The following is a 19,282-nucleotide window of genomic DNA, read 5'->3' on the forward strand; positions in this document are numbered from 1 at the left end:
TTATTGTTTCTTTAAACAAACACAGCAAGCAGCAAATATTTGGCCACACACTTCTGAAACCCCAAACCATGTTCAGGTTTTGGCAGACTAATTTCAGCTTTTCAATTAAAAAAACCACAACAAATTTTGAAGGAAAGCAGACATTGTCCGTGATTTTTTTCTGCTTTTTAAAAACCCCCAGTTTTCGATCCAAAAGAAGTTTTGACAGAACATTTTTATCCAACCCTTTTAATGAGCTTTAGTGCCTTTTAGCACTAGCTGATGCTGAGAACCAGTGATACCTTGTAAAGGTGACTTGAAAAGAAGTTCTGTCGAAACTGGGTTTGTGCGTAGATGTGGAAGTTTTTAAATGTTTATTTTTCCCCAAGGCTACTCGGGGGGGGGGCAGGGGTGAAGTGGGGTAATTGTTTTGGGCCCCACACAAGCCCCCACAGGAATATAGTATTCTATAATATTGCAACTTTTTTTTATTGAAGGGGCCCCTGAAATTGCTTTGCCCCAGGCCCCCTGAATCCTCTGGGCGGTCCTGTGGATGCCACTAGCTAACCTGTTAGCTGGAGCCTCATGGACCCCTTTGGTGCCACAGCTCACGGCTACACCCTGCCCCAGCACCATAGGTGCGGCTACATGCAGGTGCTCAGCACCATGGCAGCCATCTTTGGCCACATGGCCCTGGACAACTTCCCCATATAGAGGCTGCAGGACAGCCAGGGCTTCCAGCACCAGCCCAGCCTGTGCCATCATTATCCACACCCCAGAGCCAGTGACAGCTCCTGTCTGAGCCCCCTGACCCAGCACCAGCCACCACCTCCCACCTAAGTCTCCTTCTCCAGCAACCTCCATGGGGCAGGGCTGAGGATCAACAGGGTGGGCACTCCATTGGGCCCCATGGAACTAGAAACATCTCCCATCTCGCCAGCACCTCTCTGTAACATATGGCAGAGCTTTGACCTTGCTCCCATGGGTCCTGCGCTTCTAGCCGATTTATGCTAGCCTCAGTGGCTCACTGTGACCCTCCACGTAGCCCTTCTCTCTCTAGGGCCAGGGTTACAGTCTACTAAGCCCTTTTCATCATAGGCCTGCAAGGAGGTTGGTGAGAGAACTCTCACAGTCTCTGTTGTCCCTGGGAGCTTATTTCAGAACAGTTTAGCCTTCTGTCCTGACAGGGGCCTGACCTCCCCTCCCAGGAGGTGTTCCTGTAGTGGTGGGTTGCGGGGAACCTGGGCCCGCCCTCTACTCTGGGTTCTGGCCCAGGGACCCTAATGGTAGCAGCTGTTGGCAGCCAACCTTTCACCGCCAGAGTTGCTACATTTCCCTGGGCCACTTCCCCACAGCTCTCCTGCTTCTCCCTTCTTCACCCTTACCTTAGGTTTCCCTTAATGATGGTTTGAGGGTGTCTTCATTAACCAGCCCTTCAACCACATTTCCTGTCCTCTGGCTCCCTGGCTCTCTCCTGCCTAACTGGAGTGAGCCCTTTTTATAGTATCTGCAGGGCCTTAATTAGAGTCAGGTGGTCTCATTAACTTAATGGCCTCACCTGACTCTTTGCAGGTTAATTAGAGTCAGGTGTTCTCATTAGCTTGGAGCAGCCCCTGCTCTGGTCAGTCAGGGAACAGAAAACTGTTAATCCAGTGGCCAGTATATCTACCTTCTGCTATTCTGCTGTACCCAACTGGCCTGGGTGTATCACACATAGAACATACCAGCCTCATGGTGCGGGGGCTACCAAATTCATGCTCCATATGGGTCAATATCAGGGGATTTTAAAAATCGTAAACTTCACGGTTCCAGATATTTAAATCTGACATTTCACGATGTTGAAATCGTAGGGATTCCTGACTCAAAATGCAGCTGTGGGGCCAGGTTGCAAGGCCATTGTAGAGGGGGTCACTGCCTTCAGAGCTGGGTTGCCGGAGAAAAGTGGCTGCTGGCCAGGAGCCCAGCTCTGAAGGCAGCGGAGCCACCACCAGCAGCGGAGGAGTGAGGGTGGCATAGTATGAGAGGGACCATAACTTTTTTGGGAGAGGGAGGGCTGGTCTTAGGGGTGGGCAATAGTCTTTATGGTCAGAGGTCAGCCATCCCAAAGCCCCTTAAGCCTTTGAGTGCTGGGACCAGGGCAGGGAGGGGCAGGGCTGGGGGTTCCTACCATGTACTGAGCTCCAGCTGCTAATCCCATCCATGCTGGGGTGAGATGGGTCTTCCGTTTCCCCTGCATGGGCCACTCCCTGGGGCAGGTTAGAGCCACCTCCAGGATCCTCCCCTGGTTTCAGGAAGCACTAAGGCTGATGGCTGGGAACCCAGCTCTGAAGGGAGCACGACCGCCAGCAGCAGCACTCAAGTAAGGGTGGCCACCCTTACATTTGTGCTACCACCACCTGCAGCACAGAAGTAAGACTGGCAATACCATACCATGCCACCCTTGCTTCTGCAGTGCTGCCAGCAGTGGTGATGCCTTCAGAGCTGGAAGGCCCAAGAGCAGTGGCTGCTGGCTGGGAGCCCAGCACTGAAGGCAGTGCTGCCACCACCAGCAGCAGAGAAGTAAGAGTGGCATAGTATTGGAGGGGCTGTCACTTTGGGGGACAGGGCAAGACAGGTCCAGCCTTATGGATGGACAACCCCCAGGGTGCTGTGGCACATACACAGCCAGCCCAAGGCCCCTTTAACCACTGAGTGGTAGGTCTGGAACCGGGAAGGGGCAGGTTTAGGACACCCCAGCCGAGGGCTCCTCCTGTGTGCCAGTCTCTTCACTTCAACCTCCAGCACCTCGCCTGCCCGCAGGAAGCTGCTGCTGATGGCAGTGCAGTAGTGAGGGTGGAAATACCATACCATGAACCCTCCCTTCTGGGCTGCTGCTGGTGGCAGTGCTGCCTTCCGAGCTGGGCTCCCGGCCTGCAGCCGTCACTCTCCAGCCACCCTGCTTGTGAGGCACCACAGCAGCCCAGAATTGAGGGTTCATGGTATGGTATACCATATCCTGCAACCCTGTACAATAGCCAGGTTTCCGGAGGTAGACCGGATTTCATGATCTGTAATGCATTTTTCCCAGCTGTGAATTTGGTAGGGCTCAGTAGCCTCCCTGGGTGGAACTTACCCTGAGTACTATAAACATAGCACCCTGCAGTCCAGCTTCCTGCGCTGCCCTCTTCCTTGGCTTGTAGACATCCTAGCAACTGTAACAATCTCTCATCCAATAAAACTATATGCCAGCCACAGCTCACAGGCCAGTATCAATGTGGTTGAATGGCTTTAAGTTCATATCCAAACCCAGAGAGAAGTCTGAGAACAAACCATTCTTGCTGCTACAGTCTGACTCTGCCAAAGGGGTTTTTAATCTTATTATTTGGAGCTGTGGGGGAAATATAATTGCAAGATGGCAGAAGATTCAGCAGGTGCTTAAACTAGTAACAAATAAATAAATGCCATTTGTGAAAGTTTGCTGTGACGGGGAATTAGGAGGCAGGGCGAAATAGGGGTAGAGGGGACTGGGGCTGCAGCAAAGGGAGGGGGACTATGGAGAGTGGGATATTGGGACAGGATATAAGGTGGTGGGAGGGAGGCTGAGCAGATCTGAGTTACGCCGCTATTCTTCCCTCCCATATGTGCCCTGAGGTCTGGGGGGGGGGGTCTCACACCTTCAACCCTTCCCAAGATACTTTCCAATGCATAAAAAGGCGTTAACAATATACAATGCTGGTGCTGACCCTTGGGAGGGGGGGCATTTTATTGTGACACTGGGGATCTGGAGATACCAAAGCAGCTGCTGCTGATTAATTTCGTACAATTTTACAGCTGAGTGCCAGGTTGGCTACAGTTAAAATTGAGTAGGCTTCTGTTTAAAACCAATTCTTCTAAGTGCTCTGAAATCCCCATGCTTACTTGGATTGTCTTGAAATTTGGGCTGCCTCCTGGAGGTATGGAGTCGGGAGAGTGATAGAGTGGCCACACATCACATTTTGGTCTACATCATGCAGACAGTGCTACAGGTAGAAGAACTGTCGCTGCAGCGTTTTCAGTGTAGACACAGCTTGATCCTGTTCCACATCACATCTGTTTAATTTTACAACCCCTTCAACCTCCTACCCTTCAGGTACATGATGCCATCTAACACTACACTGTCATTTACCTTTCATGCATACCCACCTCACTGATAACCGTCTTCCAGGCAGGAAGACCCTGTGCTCATTAGTGACACAACGTGTACAACTCAGCACTGGAATGAGGCAAAATACATACCTTTCCTTCGATCACACACTGTGGAGGAGGAGCAGGAAGAGGGGCTCACCTCTGTTGAAGGGAACAGCCCCCCCAAGCCACCTCATCTCAATCACAGCTCTTCTCAGCTGCTCCAGCTAACCATTCCCCCATTCAGTACAGCAACATGTAACGCTCTGAGGACAGCTGGAGCTCAGGGGCTCTTGGCAGCTCCAGGGGCAGAGTTAAGGGCCATGGGCAGGCACCTTAACTCCTCATTGCTTGGTTTTCAGATGTGAGAGTTTTGCTGGGCTTAACATTCTGGAAGGGCGCATGGAACTTCTGGGCAACATTAACTCCGTGGTTTGCCAGTGACTTAGCATGCAAGGGAGCAGGAGACATGGACACAGCTCTGCTGCAGCTTGGAACAAAGACACGGGGTGTGAGGAAGGCGACTGTGTTTGTGAGAACCCCAGAGACTCAGCATCCCAGGAACTCACAGAGGGATGCAGAGACAAAAGGAGGGAGATTCAAGATCAATCCCACAGAGTTGCTGCGGCCAACATGGCCTCTGCCTTCAGCTCGGGTTCTCTGATGCTGGATTCCAGCTAAGTAATAAATATGACGTTAGGTCATGGCAGATACTGATTGCATTGCTCTTGGCGGGTAATGAACCATGACAGCCACATCCCAGAGCGCTTCCATCTTGTTGTAGGTGAAACCTGCCCAGACTGGATCCCATGACCACTCCCCAATGCTGATAGGAACCCAGGTGAAATGCCAGCCTCTGCATAAGCAAAACAAGCACAGAGTGTAGGGCACACACTCCTCAGTGGACAGGGCTGGGAGAGACACAGGCCAGAGGGAAGGATGCAGCCAAGGAGAGAGGCCCAGAATGGAAGCTCCCATGCCAGCAGAATCCTCTACCAAAGGAAGAGACAGAGTTAGCAGAGCTGCTATGCAGGAGCCCAGGTCTGGGACAGCAGGGACTGTGGGTCAGGACAGAGGGGCGCCAGCAGAGATGCTTTGCCCATGCCCCACTCCTGGCTGTGCTCGTGTTTCTTCAGAATTGTACACCACTGGCCTCAGGAAATCATTTCACCCCTGGCTGCCCATGGAAGGCGCCTGATCGTGCCTTGTGACTTCAGGGAGGTACCCCTGGCTCAGGGCCAGACACAGACTCTGCTAATGGTTCATTTGCTCCCATTTGCTCAGGATTAAGAGACTGGAGCAGTACTCAAGGGAGAGATCCAGCAGAGACGGGACCAGGTGCTGCCAGGCAGGGACCGCACTGTTTTCTCTGGGACTGCTCCTTACCTTAGCACAGAGACTGCCCAGATGAGGCAGGTCTTGGGATGCATCAGATGAGGTATTTCCAGTAGAGATAAGGAGGTGTTAGTACCTTTATACAAGGCTCTGGTGAGACCTCATCTGGAATACTGTGTGCAGTTCTGGTCTCCCATGTTTAAGAAGGATGAATTCAAACTGGAAGAGGTACAGAGAAGGGCTACTAGGATGATCCGAGGAATGGAAAACCTGTCATATGAAAGGTGACTTAAAGAGCTCAGCTTGTTTAGCCTAACCAAAAGAAGGCTGAGGGGGGATATGGTTGCTCTCTATAAATATATCAGAGGAATAAATACCAGGAAGAGAGAGGAATTATTTAAGCTCAGTACCAATATGGACACAAGAACAAATGGATATAAACTGGCCATCAGGAAGTTTAGACTTGAAATTAGACAAAGATTTCTAACCATCAGAGGAGTGAAGTTCTGGAACAGCCTTCCAAGGGGAGCGGTGGGGGTGAAAGACATATCTGGCCTCAAAACTAAGCTTGATAAGTTTATGAAGGGGACGATATGATGGGATAGCCTAATATTGGCAATTAATTGATCTTCGATTATTAGCGGTAAATATGCCCAATGGCCTGCAATGAGATGTTAGATGGGGTGGGATCTGAGTTACTACAGAGAATTCTTTCCTGGGTGCTGGCTGGTGAATCTTGCCCACATGCTCGGGGTTTAACTGATCACCATATTTGGGGTCAGGAAGGAATTTTCCTCCAGGGCACATTGTCAGATACCCTGGTTTTTGTTTTTTTTTTTGCCTTCCTCTGCAGCATGGGGCACGATGCCAGAGGAGGCAGGAAGCCTGCTTTAGCCCCACTATGCCACCGACTGGACTTTTACTGACCTGTCAGTGGTGCTGACTGGAGCCACCAGGGTCTGTGAAAACGATGCCTGGCAACCCTGACCCAGCCACGGTCAGGGTCACGGACAGGGTTTCCCCTGTGATACCAGCCCAGGGGTCAGACACCAAAAATCAAGAGAGTAATCCCGGAGTGGGGGGCAGGATACCACCATCTTCCCTGGCCTCAGCACACTGAAATCACTGTGTGGTGGTAGCCATCTTGAGTAAGGGCAGCCTGTGGTGTCAGCCCCATTGGCAGGGATTGGAGAGGGTGGCTATTTTGAAGAAGGGCAAAAAACTGCCAAAGTGCAGAAGATCACAAGACACTGAACCCCCCCCAATAAACATTGGGAAGCTCCTGACAGAGTCATGAGAGCTGGAATTGCTGCCCTGCCCCTAGCTCTAACCTCCACCACATCCATGTCACCGGCAGGTCCATGACGCTGTGATGACCATAAATTGTGGGAACCCGGTAGCGCAGGAGATGCTGGTGGACTCGTGGCTTGAGTTCAAAGCTGTCCTCACATGGCCATGCAAAGAGGTACCACCCTCAGACACCGTGCTGCGCCTGGGTGTCCTGGCTCTCTCAGGTGCTGGGGAGTGGGACCTGGGGCCTTTCCCCTCTGGGTGGGCCATGGTGTGAGGGCCAGGCTAGCTCAGGGGCAGGGATTGGGATTCAGTTCCGTTCCTCTCTAGGTGGCCCCAGGGTAGGGATCAAACTGGTTCAGAGGGGCAGGGATTGGTATTAAGGACCTTTCCACTCTACAGCAGTAGTTCTCAATCTTTTGGGGCTTAGGACCCATTTGTAACTGTTGTGACCCAGTAAATAGTCTGGGGGTGGAGACCCTGGGGTAGTTTCTGTCGGATTCTGTCCCCTGTGCGGGGTAGGGTCCTGCCTAGCACTCACCTCAAAATGGCAGCTCCTGTGGTGTGGGGCGGGCTGGGCTTGGCTCTTTGCTCTGGCCATTGCCACCTCCAGGGTTTCAGTGCCACTCAGGTTTGGTCCCAACCCCCTGACTGGACCAAATTTGTGAGAGTGGAGTTGTGCCCTGGCTCATGGGGCTGCAGTGCCACTCACTCAAATTTGGCCTCCCATCATCATAGCGGTTGAGCCAAACCTGAATGCCACCGGGACCCCAGAGGTTGCAGTGCCTGTAGCAGGGAAGTGAGTTCTGCCAGTGCCATGGGACAGTAGCCACAGGAGCAGCCATGTGACTGTTTCAAATATTCTGGCAACACATTTTTGGGTCCTGACCCAGAGGTTGAGAAACCCAATCACCTCTCTGCACTTATGAATAATAAGTAAACACCCAGTTCTTCCCCTTAGTGTCTCCAGCTGTGTCCTATGATTCAGTTCCCCACCTACAACCACTGAACAGATGCCCATTCAGCAGTGGTTTCCTCCTCCACTATGCTCCACTCACGGTTTGCTGTCAGCTGTTGGCCTTGTCCCAGAGCCTGGCATCAGACAGGCCTGTGCCCTATCCTTTGCAAAATGCCAGCTGGGTGCCACCACATGCCACAGCTCTGACAGCCACAAGGGTTGCCCAGGCAGTAGTGCAAGGTGGTGGAGGCTGGGGACTGGCCCAGCTGGTATAAGTACAGATAGGTGATTTCAGCCTCATTTGCATGGGGTAAGGGAGGGCTGCCCAGGGCTCCCTCAGTCCTGCTGTCATCCTCTGCCGGTTTGGCAAAGAGCCACTTTGATGCAGCCTCCCAATGAAGAATTATCTGACTTTGCAAAATTTGACACTCCTCCCGCCATGCCTCTGGCAGATCACAGCACCGTGATGGACATAAACTGCAGGAACCTGTACTTTCAAGATTGTCCCAGGCTGGGGATCTGGAGATAGCAAAGCAGCTGCTGCTGATTAATTTCATATAATTTTACAGCTGAGTGCCAGGTTGGCTCTGGGTAAAATAGAGAAGGCTTCTGTTAAAAACCAATTTTTCTAAGTGCTCTGAAATCCCCATGCTAACTTGGATAGTCTTGAAATTTGGGGTGCCTCCTGCGGGTCTGAGGTAGGGTTAGCGACCCACATTTGAGATCATTTAACAGGTTCCTGAACTACAGCCACCTGCCATCTGAAAAAACAGCTTTTCTTCAAGTTCACAGCTTTTACCAATGGTTTTTACACACACCTGCCTTCAAAAATGCTGATGCCTTAATGGGATGGGAAGGAGAGGGTGAAGTGGAAATACTGGTGGGAGGACAGGGGACGGGGGCTGTATGTTGCAGGAGATGGTGGGCGGGATGGAAGAGAGAGACATGCCCGTCTTTTTACACATGTAATAAATAGCCACCAAGTTTTTGGGTCATAGACCAACTATACACTCCAAACATTACAAAAGGAGAGAGAGCTAAGATGGATTCCACAGAGCTGGGGGTATTGAGGCAGTTGTTGCTGCCAACACAAACTCTGCTTTCAGCTCAGCTTTGCCAAGCCAATCTGAGGATTCTCTGATGCCAGATTCCAGCTGAATAATAAACGTGACACCATGTTGCTGCAGATACAGACTGCATTGCTCCCGGCAGGTAAAGGACCATCACAGACCCATGCTAAGCCCAGCCCAGAACCCATGGCTGCTCCCCAATGCTGATAGGGACCATGCGAGATCCAGGCTATGGCATGGATGTAACAAGGAAAGAGTGTCCCAGGGTACACAACCCTTGGGGGAACAGGGCTAGGAGTGACACAGAGCCGAGGCAAAGACAAAGCCAAGCAGAGGGGCTCAGACTGAGGGCTCCCAACACAACCCTCAATCAAAGCAATAGACAGAAACTGCAAGCTAGGAAGGAGCTGCAGTGGGGGAGCCCAGGGCAGGGACAGCAGGAGCTGTGGGACGGACTCAGGATTGAGGGGCACCAGAAGAACTTGTTTCCCCATATCCCACGCCTGGCTGTGCTCACGTTTCCTCAGAATTCTAATCCACTGACCCCAGGAAATCATCTCACCTCTCCCTGCCCATGGAAGGAGTGCCCGTAACTGCAGGAATGTTGCTGCCCCCAGCTCCGGGCCAGGCACAGACTCTGTTAATGGTTCATTCACTCTGAGATAAGAGGCTGGAGCAGCCCCTGAAGGAGAGCAAGACTCAGTGGAGACGGGACCAGCTGCTGCCAGGCAGGGACCTCACTGCCTCACGGACACCTTGTCACTCTATCTTCACAGGGGCTGCCCCTAACCCTGGCAGAGAAATTGTCCAGGTAAGTAGAAGCTACTGGGGCCACCTGAGTCCTGTACAGACCAGCCCTGGCATGACTGGGGCCACAGACATATAGACAGGACAAACTGGGAGGAGTGGTAGATATGCTGGAGAGTAAGAATAGGATAAAGAGGGATCTAGTCAAATTAGAGGATTGGGCCAAAAGAAATCTCATGAAGTTCAACAAGGACAAGTGCAGAGTCCTGCACTTAGGACAGAAGAATCCCATGCAATGCTACAGACTAGGGACTGAGTGACTAAGCAGCAGTTCTGCAGAAAAGGATCTAGGGGTTTCAGTGGATGAGAAGCTGGATATGAGTCAACAGTGTGCCCTTGTTGCCAAGAAGGCTAACAGCATTTTGGGCTGTATACGTAGGAACATTGCCAGCAGATCAAGGGATGTGATCATTTCCCTCTATTGGGCATGGTGAGGCCTCATCTGCAGTACTGTGTCCAGTTTTGGGCCTCACATTACACACACTACAAGAAGGATGTGGAAATATTGGAAAGAGTCCAGTGAAGGACAACAAAAATGATTAGGGGGCTGGAGCACATGACATAGGAGGAGAGGCTGAGGGAAGTGGGATTATTCAGTCTGCAGAAGAGAATTAGGGAGGATTTGATAGCTTCTTTCAACTACCTGAAGGGGGATTCCAAAGAGGATGGATCTAGACTGTTCTCAGTGGTACCAGATGACAGAACAAGGAGTAATGGTCTCAAGATGCAGTGTGGGACGTTTAGGTTGGATATTAGGAAAACCTTTTTTCACTAAGAGGGAGGTGAAGCACTTGAATGGGTTACCTAGAGAGGTGGTGGAATCTCCTTCCTTAGAGATTTTTAAGGTCAGGCTTGACAAAGCGCTGGCTGGGATGATTTAGTTGGGGACTGGTCCTGCTCTGAGCAGGGGGTTGGACTAGATGACCTCCTGAGGTCCCTTCCAACCCTGATATTGTATGATTCAATGATTCTATTGTAGAGTCTATGATGAGTAAGGGAGAAGCACCCAGACTGGTATGTTTTTGTAGGGTCCCACAAACACAGTTTAGCAAATGTTGTGAAGATTTGTTGCCCCTTACAAGAGAAATAAGACTCAGCTGAGGTACTGACCTGCCACTCCTTGAGCTCTGGGAACATCCAAGCACCACTTGTGCAAATTCTCATCAAAAGTAATTTTTAGATTGAAACCTTAAACATTAACAGCAAGAAAGTGTTGTTACTTAGGAGGAGAGGAAAATCCACAGGAAATGCTGCACTGAGAATATAACCATTGGGGTGGTTATTGTAGGGTCTCTGGTGGGTACAGGTGTTGTAACCAGAGTGGTTTGTTATTGTAGGTCTACCCACAGCATTTGTTATTTTGGCAGGGCTGGTGGGGGGGGGGGCAGCTGGGGGAAGGTCACAGGGAACTGATGGGTCTCTTCCACAAAGGTATCCCCTGTGCCACCCCTGCTGGAATCTACCAAGGGCCCATCCACTCCAGAGATGCTGATCCTGAACTGCTCCTCCAAGCTGCGGCTGCTGGAGGGGACACTACGGAGGAGCTTGCCTGATACATTGCTGGTGACAAGGACCGATCTTTTTTCCCAGGGATGGGAGCAGGGCAGAAAGTTCTCTCTCCCTAGAGTGATGGGATGATGAGATTGGGCTGGCTTGGGGCAAGACATAACCCCTGGGTCAAAGGCTAGCTGGGGGGGCAGGCCCCTCAACTCAGGTGCTGGCTGCTCTCCGAGCTGCCCCTTCCCCACTCACATCACCTGTCTCCCAAACTCCAAATCCAGCAAATTCCTGCTGCTCACCCAGTGTAGCCGGCAGGACCTCCCCAGCTAGTCACAGGGCAGATTGGCTCCATATCAAACAGTTATAGCACAGGCAGGCTCCGTGCCAGCTGAGCAAAGGCCTGGGTAGCTCTGGCTCCCTCTATAATTCCATGTCCTCACAAGGCTCAAGTGTGTGTGGGGGTCACCAGCCCCTTAGTCGCCCCTCCTCCGCACTCAGGGTCTCCCCTGCGATACCAGGCCAGGACCCACAAATGAGGAGTCAGACCCCTAAATCAGGAGAGTAATCCTGGGGTGGTGGTTAGAGACAGGACCTGCCTCGTCCCTCATACTCTCTTCCCCATATCTCTCCCCTCCATATCCCTGCCCCCTCCCTGTCCCTCACCCCAACCCTTAGCATCCCCTATATCCCACACTCGCTCCCCATTCGCCTCTCCTTACTGCCACTCACATTCCCCTGCCCGCCATCTCTGGTACCCATAGCCTGGGGCACCCATCTTCCCCCCTCAGGCCTCAGCCCCCTGAAATCATTGTGAGGTGGTGGCCATTTTAACTAAAGGAAGGATCTAGTGTCAGCCCCATTGGCAGGGATGGGAGAGGGAGACCATGCTGGAGAAGGGCAAAAACCCACCTAATGTGCAGAAGATCACGAGATGCTGAAACCCCCGAATAAATACTGGGTGGCTCCAAACAGAGTTGTGGGAGCGGGAATTGCTGCCTCCCATCCAGCTCTGACCCCAACACCTCCATGTCTCTGGCAGGTCTATGGCACTGTAATGACCATAAACCGGGGGAACCCGGCTGCGCAGGAGGTGCTGGTGGATTCATGGCCCGAGTTCAAAGTCATCCTCACCCGGCCGCGGAGAGAGGTGAAGCCCCTCTGTCACTGCGCTGCACCTGGGGACCTGGATGGCCCAGGAGGATGTAGAATGGAACCCGAGGCCTTTTCTCTCTAGGGGACTCCAGGATGGGGGGCCAGATTGGCTCAGGGAGGAAACGGACTGGGATTCTGGGCCCTTCCACTTCAGGGGCCAACGGGGTTGAGCCAAGCTGGCTTGGGGGCTGGGAATGGGAGACGCAGCCCTTCCCCTCTAGGGGGGACCAGCCTGGCTCAGGGGAGACCAGGCTGGCTCAGGGGAGATGGGGCAGGCAGATCAGTCATTCCACTGGGAATTCTCCCATCTTGGCTGTATGTCTCCCCCAACAGGTGGCATTGGATGACTCTGATTTGTACACCAACACATACACAGTGTACTACCGGGACCTAGGTGCCTACCGGGCTCTGTTGACCAGTGCAGGTGCTGTCAACTGGGGACAGAGCTTCCGCATCTTTGGTAACTTGTGCCCCAAAGCATCTGGGAGAGGCTCACAGCAACTGAACATATATGTCCTGTCTGGGCCAAACGTAGGATCCCACCCTACAAAACCAGTCCCAAAGCCCTCTGCTTCCCTCGGGCTGCAAGGCTGCTCCCAGGAACCCTGTGCAGGGCAGGAACATATAGGTTACCCCCTTGACAGTGCTGGGCTGGGGTCAGCTCACCTGATCACGCCCTCTTCCCCGAGGGCGGGGGCTGGGGGTTTGGAAGCTCCAACTCCTGCCCCTCCTGACCTGTGTGTCAGGCTGGGCTCCCCACACAAAAGGGGCCTTTTGTCACCACCATTCAGTCCCTTTCCCCACTGCTCATGGCCCATCTCTGCCCCCTGTAGGGCTCCAGGATGGAGTGTACGAAGCCTGCAAGGACTTTGCTGAAGCTAAGGGGATCGAGCTGGAGGTGTTGCGCCACTTCACCTGTCTTCACCCAGATCCGAGCTCCATGCCTGAGATCCAGTCAGTGTCTGCCTGTGTCACAGGGCCCCACAGGGGATGTGGTAGGGATAAGGCAGCCTAAGAAGTGGGGGCATTGGCCAGCATGGCACTGGGATTAAGGTGATCAGACAGCAAGCATGAAAAATTGTGATGAGGGTGGGGGGTAATAGTCACCTATATAAGACAAAGTCCGAAATATGAAGGCTGTCCCTATAAAATCGGGACACCTGATCACCCTAACTGGGATGCCAAAGATCTGGCCGACTATTCCTTATGCAGGGCCTAGGGCACAGGGGTACTGTTGCCACCAGCAGAATCTCAGTGGGATTGGCACTGAGACCAACCTCCTTCAGGGACCCTGCAGTGACTGGGGAGCATAGCCAGATTCGTGTGGGGCCAGCCATGGGGAGGGGTATCTCTCTTCAGCTCCTGCACAGGGCCCCCAGCCTGTGCCAGAAAACCCTGATGGAAATGGCCCCTGGGGACCAGGTACTCCTTCAGCCAGCCAGCCCTGGCAGGGCTTGGGCAGTGACAGACCGTGCTCCCCCCATCCCTGCACCACATCTCACCTTGCCCAGGATAGAGAGGAGCCTTCCCTGTCCACAGCCTGTGCAGATCTCGGATTCTCATCCAGGACCCAGGAAGGGGCAGATACCCTGGGGCACTTTAGGGATGGGGGATCTCTATCAGGAAGGGGAATGAGACACTCAGTTCTAATGAGACGAGATATTAGGCAGCCTTGCCACCATATGGGTAAGGGGAAAAGGCCTCGTGTCCTATTTCCCATCCCCCAAGCAAGGCAGCTTCCTCACCCCTCCACTTGGATCTGTTATCCCCCTCTTCTGAGTCGCACAAGTTTGGCCAGGTCTGGAGCTCATCTTACAATGATCTTGATGGGAATCGCACCCTGCCAGGGTTGGGGGGGTAGCCCTGTCTGATTGACTGCCCCTCCCACACACCCTGCTGGGAGAAGAGCAGCCAATCAGAGCTGCTGAAGTAAGAGGTCCCTGCCCCTCCCTCTCCCTGAGGTAACATGACACCTTCTCATGGGACGGATTGTGGGAAGAGGAAGCAGAATTTGTTCAGCATCTCAGGGTGGTTCCACTCCCTGGTCCCCCACCCCTCTTGTGAGCAATGGGACAGCGTGGTCTCCCTGTTCACCCCATCCCTGGGACACTCAGCCTGGGAAGGGCAGAGGGGAACCTGCTGTAGCCCCCACAGGGCTGGGAGGCATGAAAGAACACCAGGAGGTGCAGAGGGGAAGCTGGGAGGGGCTAGGGTGGGCAGGGCTGGAGACAGAATTGATGGGTGCCTCTGTGAGGGCAGAACTGATGGGGCAGAATGATTTGCTGGGCAACAGACGGGCAGATATGGGGATAGGAGATTCTGCAGTGAGGCCCACATCACCATAATATATCTGGGAGTGTTGACAGTACTGATCATGTCACGTCCAGGGGTTGAGGGCAGGGGAGTTCAGCTCTCAAGGGAGACCAGCAATCACAGTGTCATAGTTTTAACAAACCTCATGGTCTTAGGGCCATCTCATGATTCCGAGGTGCCACTCTCATCACTGACCTTTGGGGCTTTGCTCTGCTGCTTTCTGCCCCCCGTAGGCTGGACCCGGCCATGAGGCTCTCGTCCCTGGATGTCTCCCACGCTGACCTGCTGAATGAGAAATGGAGCTTTGGGGGGAACGAGAAAAGCAGGAAGTACCTGGCCACCCTGATCCGCCACTTCCCCAGTATCTGCCTGCTGGATGCTGCTGGCCACCCGGTCAGCTGGATCGCTTCATACCCATTTGGTGCCATGGGGCCTGCCTACACTCTGCATGAGCACCGGCGGCGCAGCTACATGGTGATGCTGACTAATTTGTTAGCCAAGCGGTTGCATGCTCTAGGCTATCCCAGCTACGGCTATGTGGATGTAGAGAACTACCCCATGCAGAGGTTGCAGGAGAGTCAGGGCTTCCAGCGCTTGCCCAACCTGTGGTACTTCATTCTTCACAACCCAGTCCCGGGGAAAGCCCCCACATTAACCCCCAGGCCAGCACCAGGCACAGCCCCCGCGTGAGTCCCCAGCCCAACAGGCCAGGGGACCTGACAAGAGAGGGGGTGTAAGGGAGTCTGGGGATCATTGTTGGCCAAGTGGAATCAGTAAAATCTCCCAAGTCCTGCCTCACATGGGGCCTACTACCCCCAGCCCCACAGGCCTTGCTCTCCCCCACAGCCCTATAAGCACCTTTAGAGGTTCTGTCCTAATCTCCAGGGCCCATAACCTGCCCTCCTTGATGGACCCTACCACCCCTGACCCATACACACAGCACCCTCATCCCACTTCCCTGCACTGCCTCATCCCAGTTCCTCTTCCAGACACTCCAGCAACGGCTCAATGATCTTTCACCCAATCTAGCTACATGCTCACCTGCCTCCTGCATCTGCTGTGCTCCTCCTCCCTTGCTTTCCCTGGGACATTCTGCTCAGCGTATTGCATCTCTAACTCTTCCACAGGCAGTGTGTCAGCCTCCCCATCCCCTGCCAGAGACATCTTCCCTAGATCTCTTTCTCCCTCACTTCCTTGGGGCTTGTCATGTCTCTTGCTGTTCTACCCTGCTCTCATCAGCTCTTTTTTCCATCTCATGGACAATACAAGTTGGAGCCGCTTTAAGTGGGGTGGAAGGGGCTGGGAAATAGGTCCCCATTCAGCAACATCTCCTTGAGCACAGCGTGCTTTAACCCATGATGCTTCTAACCCATGATGGATCTGGCTGTTCTGCATTGATACTAACCAGCCCGAGAGTGTTTCCCTGCAAAGGACTCCCTCAAGGGCCAGTCTGACTCAGTAACTCAAGAGTTAAATACCTCCTGCGATGTTGATTATCCTCAAACCAAACTTTACCATCCCTAAGGACTCCCGGCCTGAGGTCACACCCAAAAACAATCCAGATGTGTTAAATTCAGCACCACACAGCCACAACACCCAAATCCCTTTAACTCTGCCCACAGACGTTGACTGATAGTAGGAAGCGTTTTGGGCTTTGTGATCCCAGCTGTGATTAAACTGATTGTTGAAGACAACTTTGAGTATTTCCCCTTTGGGACAGCACTCCCTGGCAGGGCTGGGACCACGTGAGTGAGGGGGAAGGTAGAATTACAGCTAGTGCCATGCAACATTTTCCCATATTTCAAACCACTTTTCAAATGAAATTTTCCCTAAAAAGGTTCTGCTTGTTCCCAGAAAATGTTGGCTTTGTGTCAAAATACTGAAGGTCAGAAGACCAAAGTGCTCTGGGTGCGGAACCTGGTCTGCTGGGTCGTGTCCGCAGCAACAAATGTCAGGTCAAATATCTAGGGCTTCCTTTGGAAAGCTAAGCAATAGCACCAGTTGGAGCCAGCCTATCAAATTTCTAGGATCACTAAATATCTTCCCTGGAGTGACATTAAGAGACAAACTGAGAGTGTGTGAAACAAGAAGAGCTTTGTTAGAGGGGACGAGGAAATGAGCACCCACCTGGGGAGAGCTCATCAATAACAACTCACCTCACTGCACTTATGAATAATAAGTCAACAGCCAGTCCTGCCCCTTAGTGTCTCTAGCTGTGTCCTCTGTTTCAGTTCCCCACGCACAACCACCGAACAGATGCCCCTTCAGCAGCGGTTTCCTCCTCCGCAACGCTCCACTGATGGTTTCCTATCAGCTGTTGGCCTCGTCCCAGAGCCTGGCATCAGACAGGCCTGTGCCCTATTCTTTGAGAAATGCCAGCTGGGCCAGCCCCCAGGCTCCACCACCCCACCCAGCTCTGGTGATTTCAGCCTCGTTTGCATGGGGTAAAGGAGGGCTGCCCAGGGCTCCCTCATTTCTGGTGCCACCCTCTGCTGCTTTGGCAAAGGGCCACCTCAGTGCTGCCGCCCCATAAAGAGTTTCCAACTTCAAATCTGACTCCCTCCCCCGCCCCAACCGTATCTCCAGCAGATCCACGGCACCACAATGAATGTAAACTGCAGGAACCTGGTTGGGCACAAAGTGATGGAGGATTCACAACCCTAGTTCAAAGCTGTTCTTACTCAGCGACAGACAGAAGCGTCCCCCTTCAGCCACCATGCTGCACCCAGGTGGCCAGGCTGGTTCAAGGAGTGGGACACAAGGAGTAGGACCATTTTTCCCTATAGGGGGCCTCCGGGGAGAGGCCCGGCTGACTTGGAGGAGGTGGGGAGGCGGAGCAGGCAAATCAATCATTCCACTGGGAGTTCTCCTTTAGCCTTTCTGCTCTGTGTCCCCAACGGCAGATGGCATCAGACAACTCTGACTTCTACACATGTACACAGAGTTCTGCCAGGCCCTTCTGGGCAGTGTGGGAATGATCAACTGAGGTTAGGCTTTCTGCATCCACGGCAATGTCTGGGGCTGCCTTCTCCTGAGCCCCACAGTCATTTCATGTTTCCCCCACCATCTGGGGCCAAACTCCAGCCAGCCCCAACACTGCCAGACCCTGATTCTCCAGGTCCACACATTCCCACCAGGCTGCTCCCATGTGCCCCATGGTCTCAGGAAAGGATTGCCTCACTTGCTGCAGGCTTCCTTTCACGAGACCGGCATGCCAGTGGGTCAGCTTGGTCCCCTCTCCTCCCCACATTCCGAGCTGTGCCTCCAACAGCCACGTTCCCCATCAGGACTGTCACTGCTCAGGGCCTGTCGCCACCTCCTGCAGGGCTCCAGGATGGCGTGTATGAGCCTTGAGGGACATCACCAGGGCCAAGGGGGTGCAGCTGGAGGCATCCAACTACTTCACCTACCTCCATTGGATCCCAGCACCATGCTTGAGATCTGGTCAGTGTCTGCCTGGGGGTGGGCACTGTGGGGTGGGCAGAGTCACTGGAAGACCCACAGACTGGCCGGCTGGCCCTATTCCTCACCTCATCTAGGCCCCAGGCACAGGGGCTCGTGAGGCCAATGGCTGCATCTCACTGGGATTGGCACTGCCCACACAGCCTGCTCTCTGGCTGCTCAGGGACCCTACAGACACTGCACATCTCAGGCACAGGGTATATGTGCGTGAGACTTCTGATTCCCCAACACCAGAGGTGAAATTTCAGAAAATCTCAGGGGAGAGGAAGAGCAAAGCTGTGTTTGACTATTACAGGTGATCCTGTATCCTGCAAAGCCTGGTGGGGCAAAAAGTGGAGCAGACAGACCTATGAGGGGAGGGCAAGCCAAGGTCTAGAGGGGCAATGGCCTCCCTTGCTCCACAGTACATGATGGCCCTGCTGAACACTTGTCCAACCTGCACCCTGGAGACCTGCACCCTGGCAAGCAGCCCAGGCGGAGCACAGACAGCTACCAGCCACTTGCCCCATGTCGTGGCTCCAGGAGCCACAAGGACCCCCCGAAGGCAGGGGCATCTTCCCTCTCCAAAGCCGGTTCAGTCACTCAGGCCCCGAGCAAAGGGCCTGGCTCCAGGGGATGCTCTGAGAATGGGGAGAAGCTTCCCTGAGGAACGAGGTACCATCTCTGAGACCTGCCAAGCAGGGACATGACACAGTGCTGCTTCCACCTGTGTTACCAGGGAAAGGTCCCATGCTTCTCACTTCTCTGAGCCAGTCAGTTCCCCAGCCCCAGTGTCGGATCGGAGCCAGCACCCATTGAAGGGAAAGGCCCCATGTCCTATTCCCCACCTCCTGAGCCAGCCTGTCCCTCTCTCCCCTTGGCTCTACCCTGCCTCTTTATGCTCCCTAGGCTGGACTCTGCCCTTAGGCTGTCATCCCTGGACATCTCCCACGCCGACCTGCTGAACGAGACGAGGCCCTTTTTGGGGACTGAGCAGGGCTGGCGGTACCTGGCCAACCTGATTTGTCGCTTCTCCAGCTTCTTCCTCCTGGATGCCTAGGGTAAGTGCAAGGAAATTTCGTGCCCTAGGTGAAACTTTCACCTTGCACCACCCCCCCAGCTAACCGCCCCGCACCTAGGGAGCCCCCCCCTCGCAGCAGCTACTCCCCCTTGAAAGCCCCACCTCCACTTCAGCTAACCCCGCTTGGGGAGCCCCCCTGCCATGGAAGCTTACACCGTCCCTCTCCATGGAAGCTAACACCACCTGCCACAGCAGCTAACCCCGCCCAGAGAG

At 53.5% G+C, this 19,282-nt stretch overlaps 1 protein-coding gene across 1 annotated transcript; it reads left to right on the forward strand.

Annotated features, from left to right (window-relative positions):
* The first annotated feature begins 11,067 nt into the window (after nucleotides 1-11,067).
* LOC127051479 (glycine N-acyltransferase-like protein 3) lies at nucleotides 11,068-19,048 on the forward strand. The gene is made up of 6 exons (XM_050953802.1): nucleotides 11,068-11,145; nucleotides 12,122-12,229; nucleotides 12,568-12,694; nucleotides 13,068-13,188; nucleotides 14,781-15,233; nucleotides 18,898-19,048. Exons 1-6 carry the CDS (start codon nucleotides 11,068-11,070, stop codon nucleotides 19,046-19,048), a joined length of 1,038 nt encoding a protein of 345 aa, XP_050809759.1.
* The last annotated feature ends 234 nt before the right edge of the window (nucleotides 19,049-19,282 follow it).

Source organism: Gopherus flavomarginatus, chromosome 5 (genome assembly GCF_025201925.1).
Source record: "Gopherus flavomarginatus isolate rGopFla2 chromosome 5, rGopFla2.mat.asm, whole genome shotgun sequence".
Taxonomy (NCBI): domain Eukaryota; kingdom Metazoa; phylum Chordata; order Testudines; family Testudinidae; genus Gopherus; species Gopherus flavomarginatus.

Coding starts and splice junctions, on each gene's coding strand:
- LOC127051479 (XM_050953802.1), top strand. CDS start 11,068: ATGCTGATCCTGAACTGCTCCTCCAAGCTGCGGCTGCTGGAGGGGACA. Junction 11,146..12,121: donor GCTTGCCTGATACATTGCTG/GTGACAAGGACC, acceptor TGTCTCTGGCAG/GTCTATGGCACTGTAATGAC. Junction 12,230..12,567: donor TCACCCGGCCGCGGAGAGAG/GTGAAGCCCCTC, acceptor CTCCCCCAACAG/GTGGCATTGGATGACTCTGA.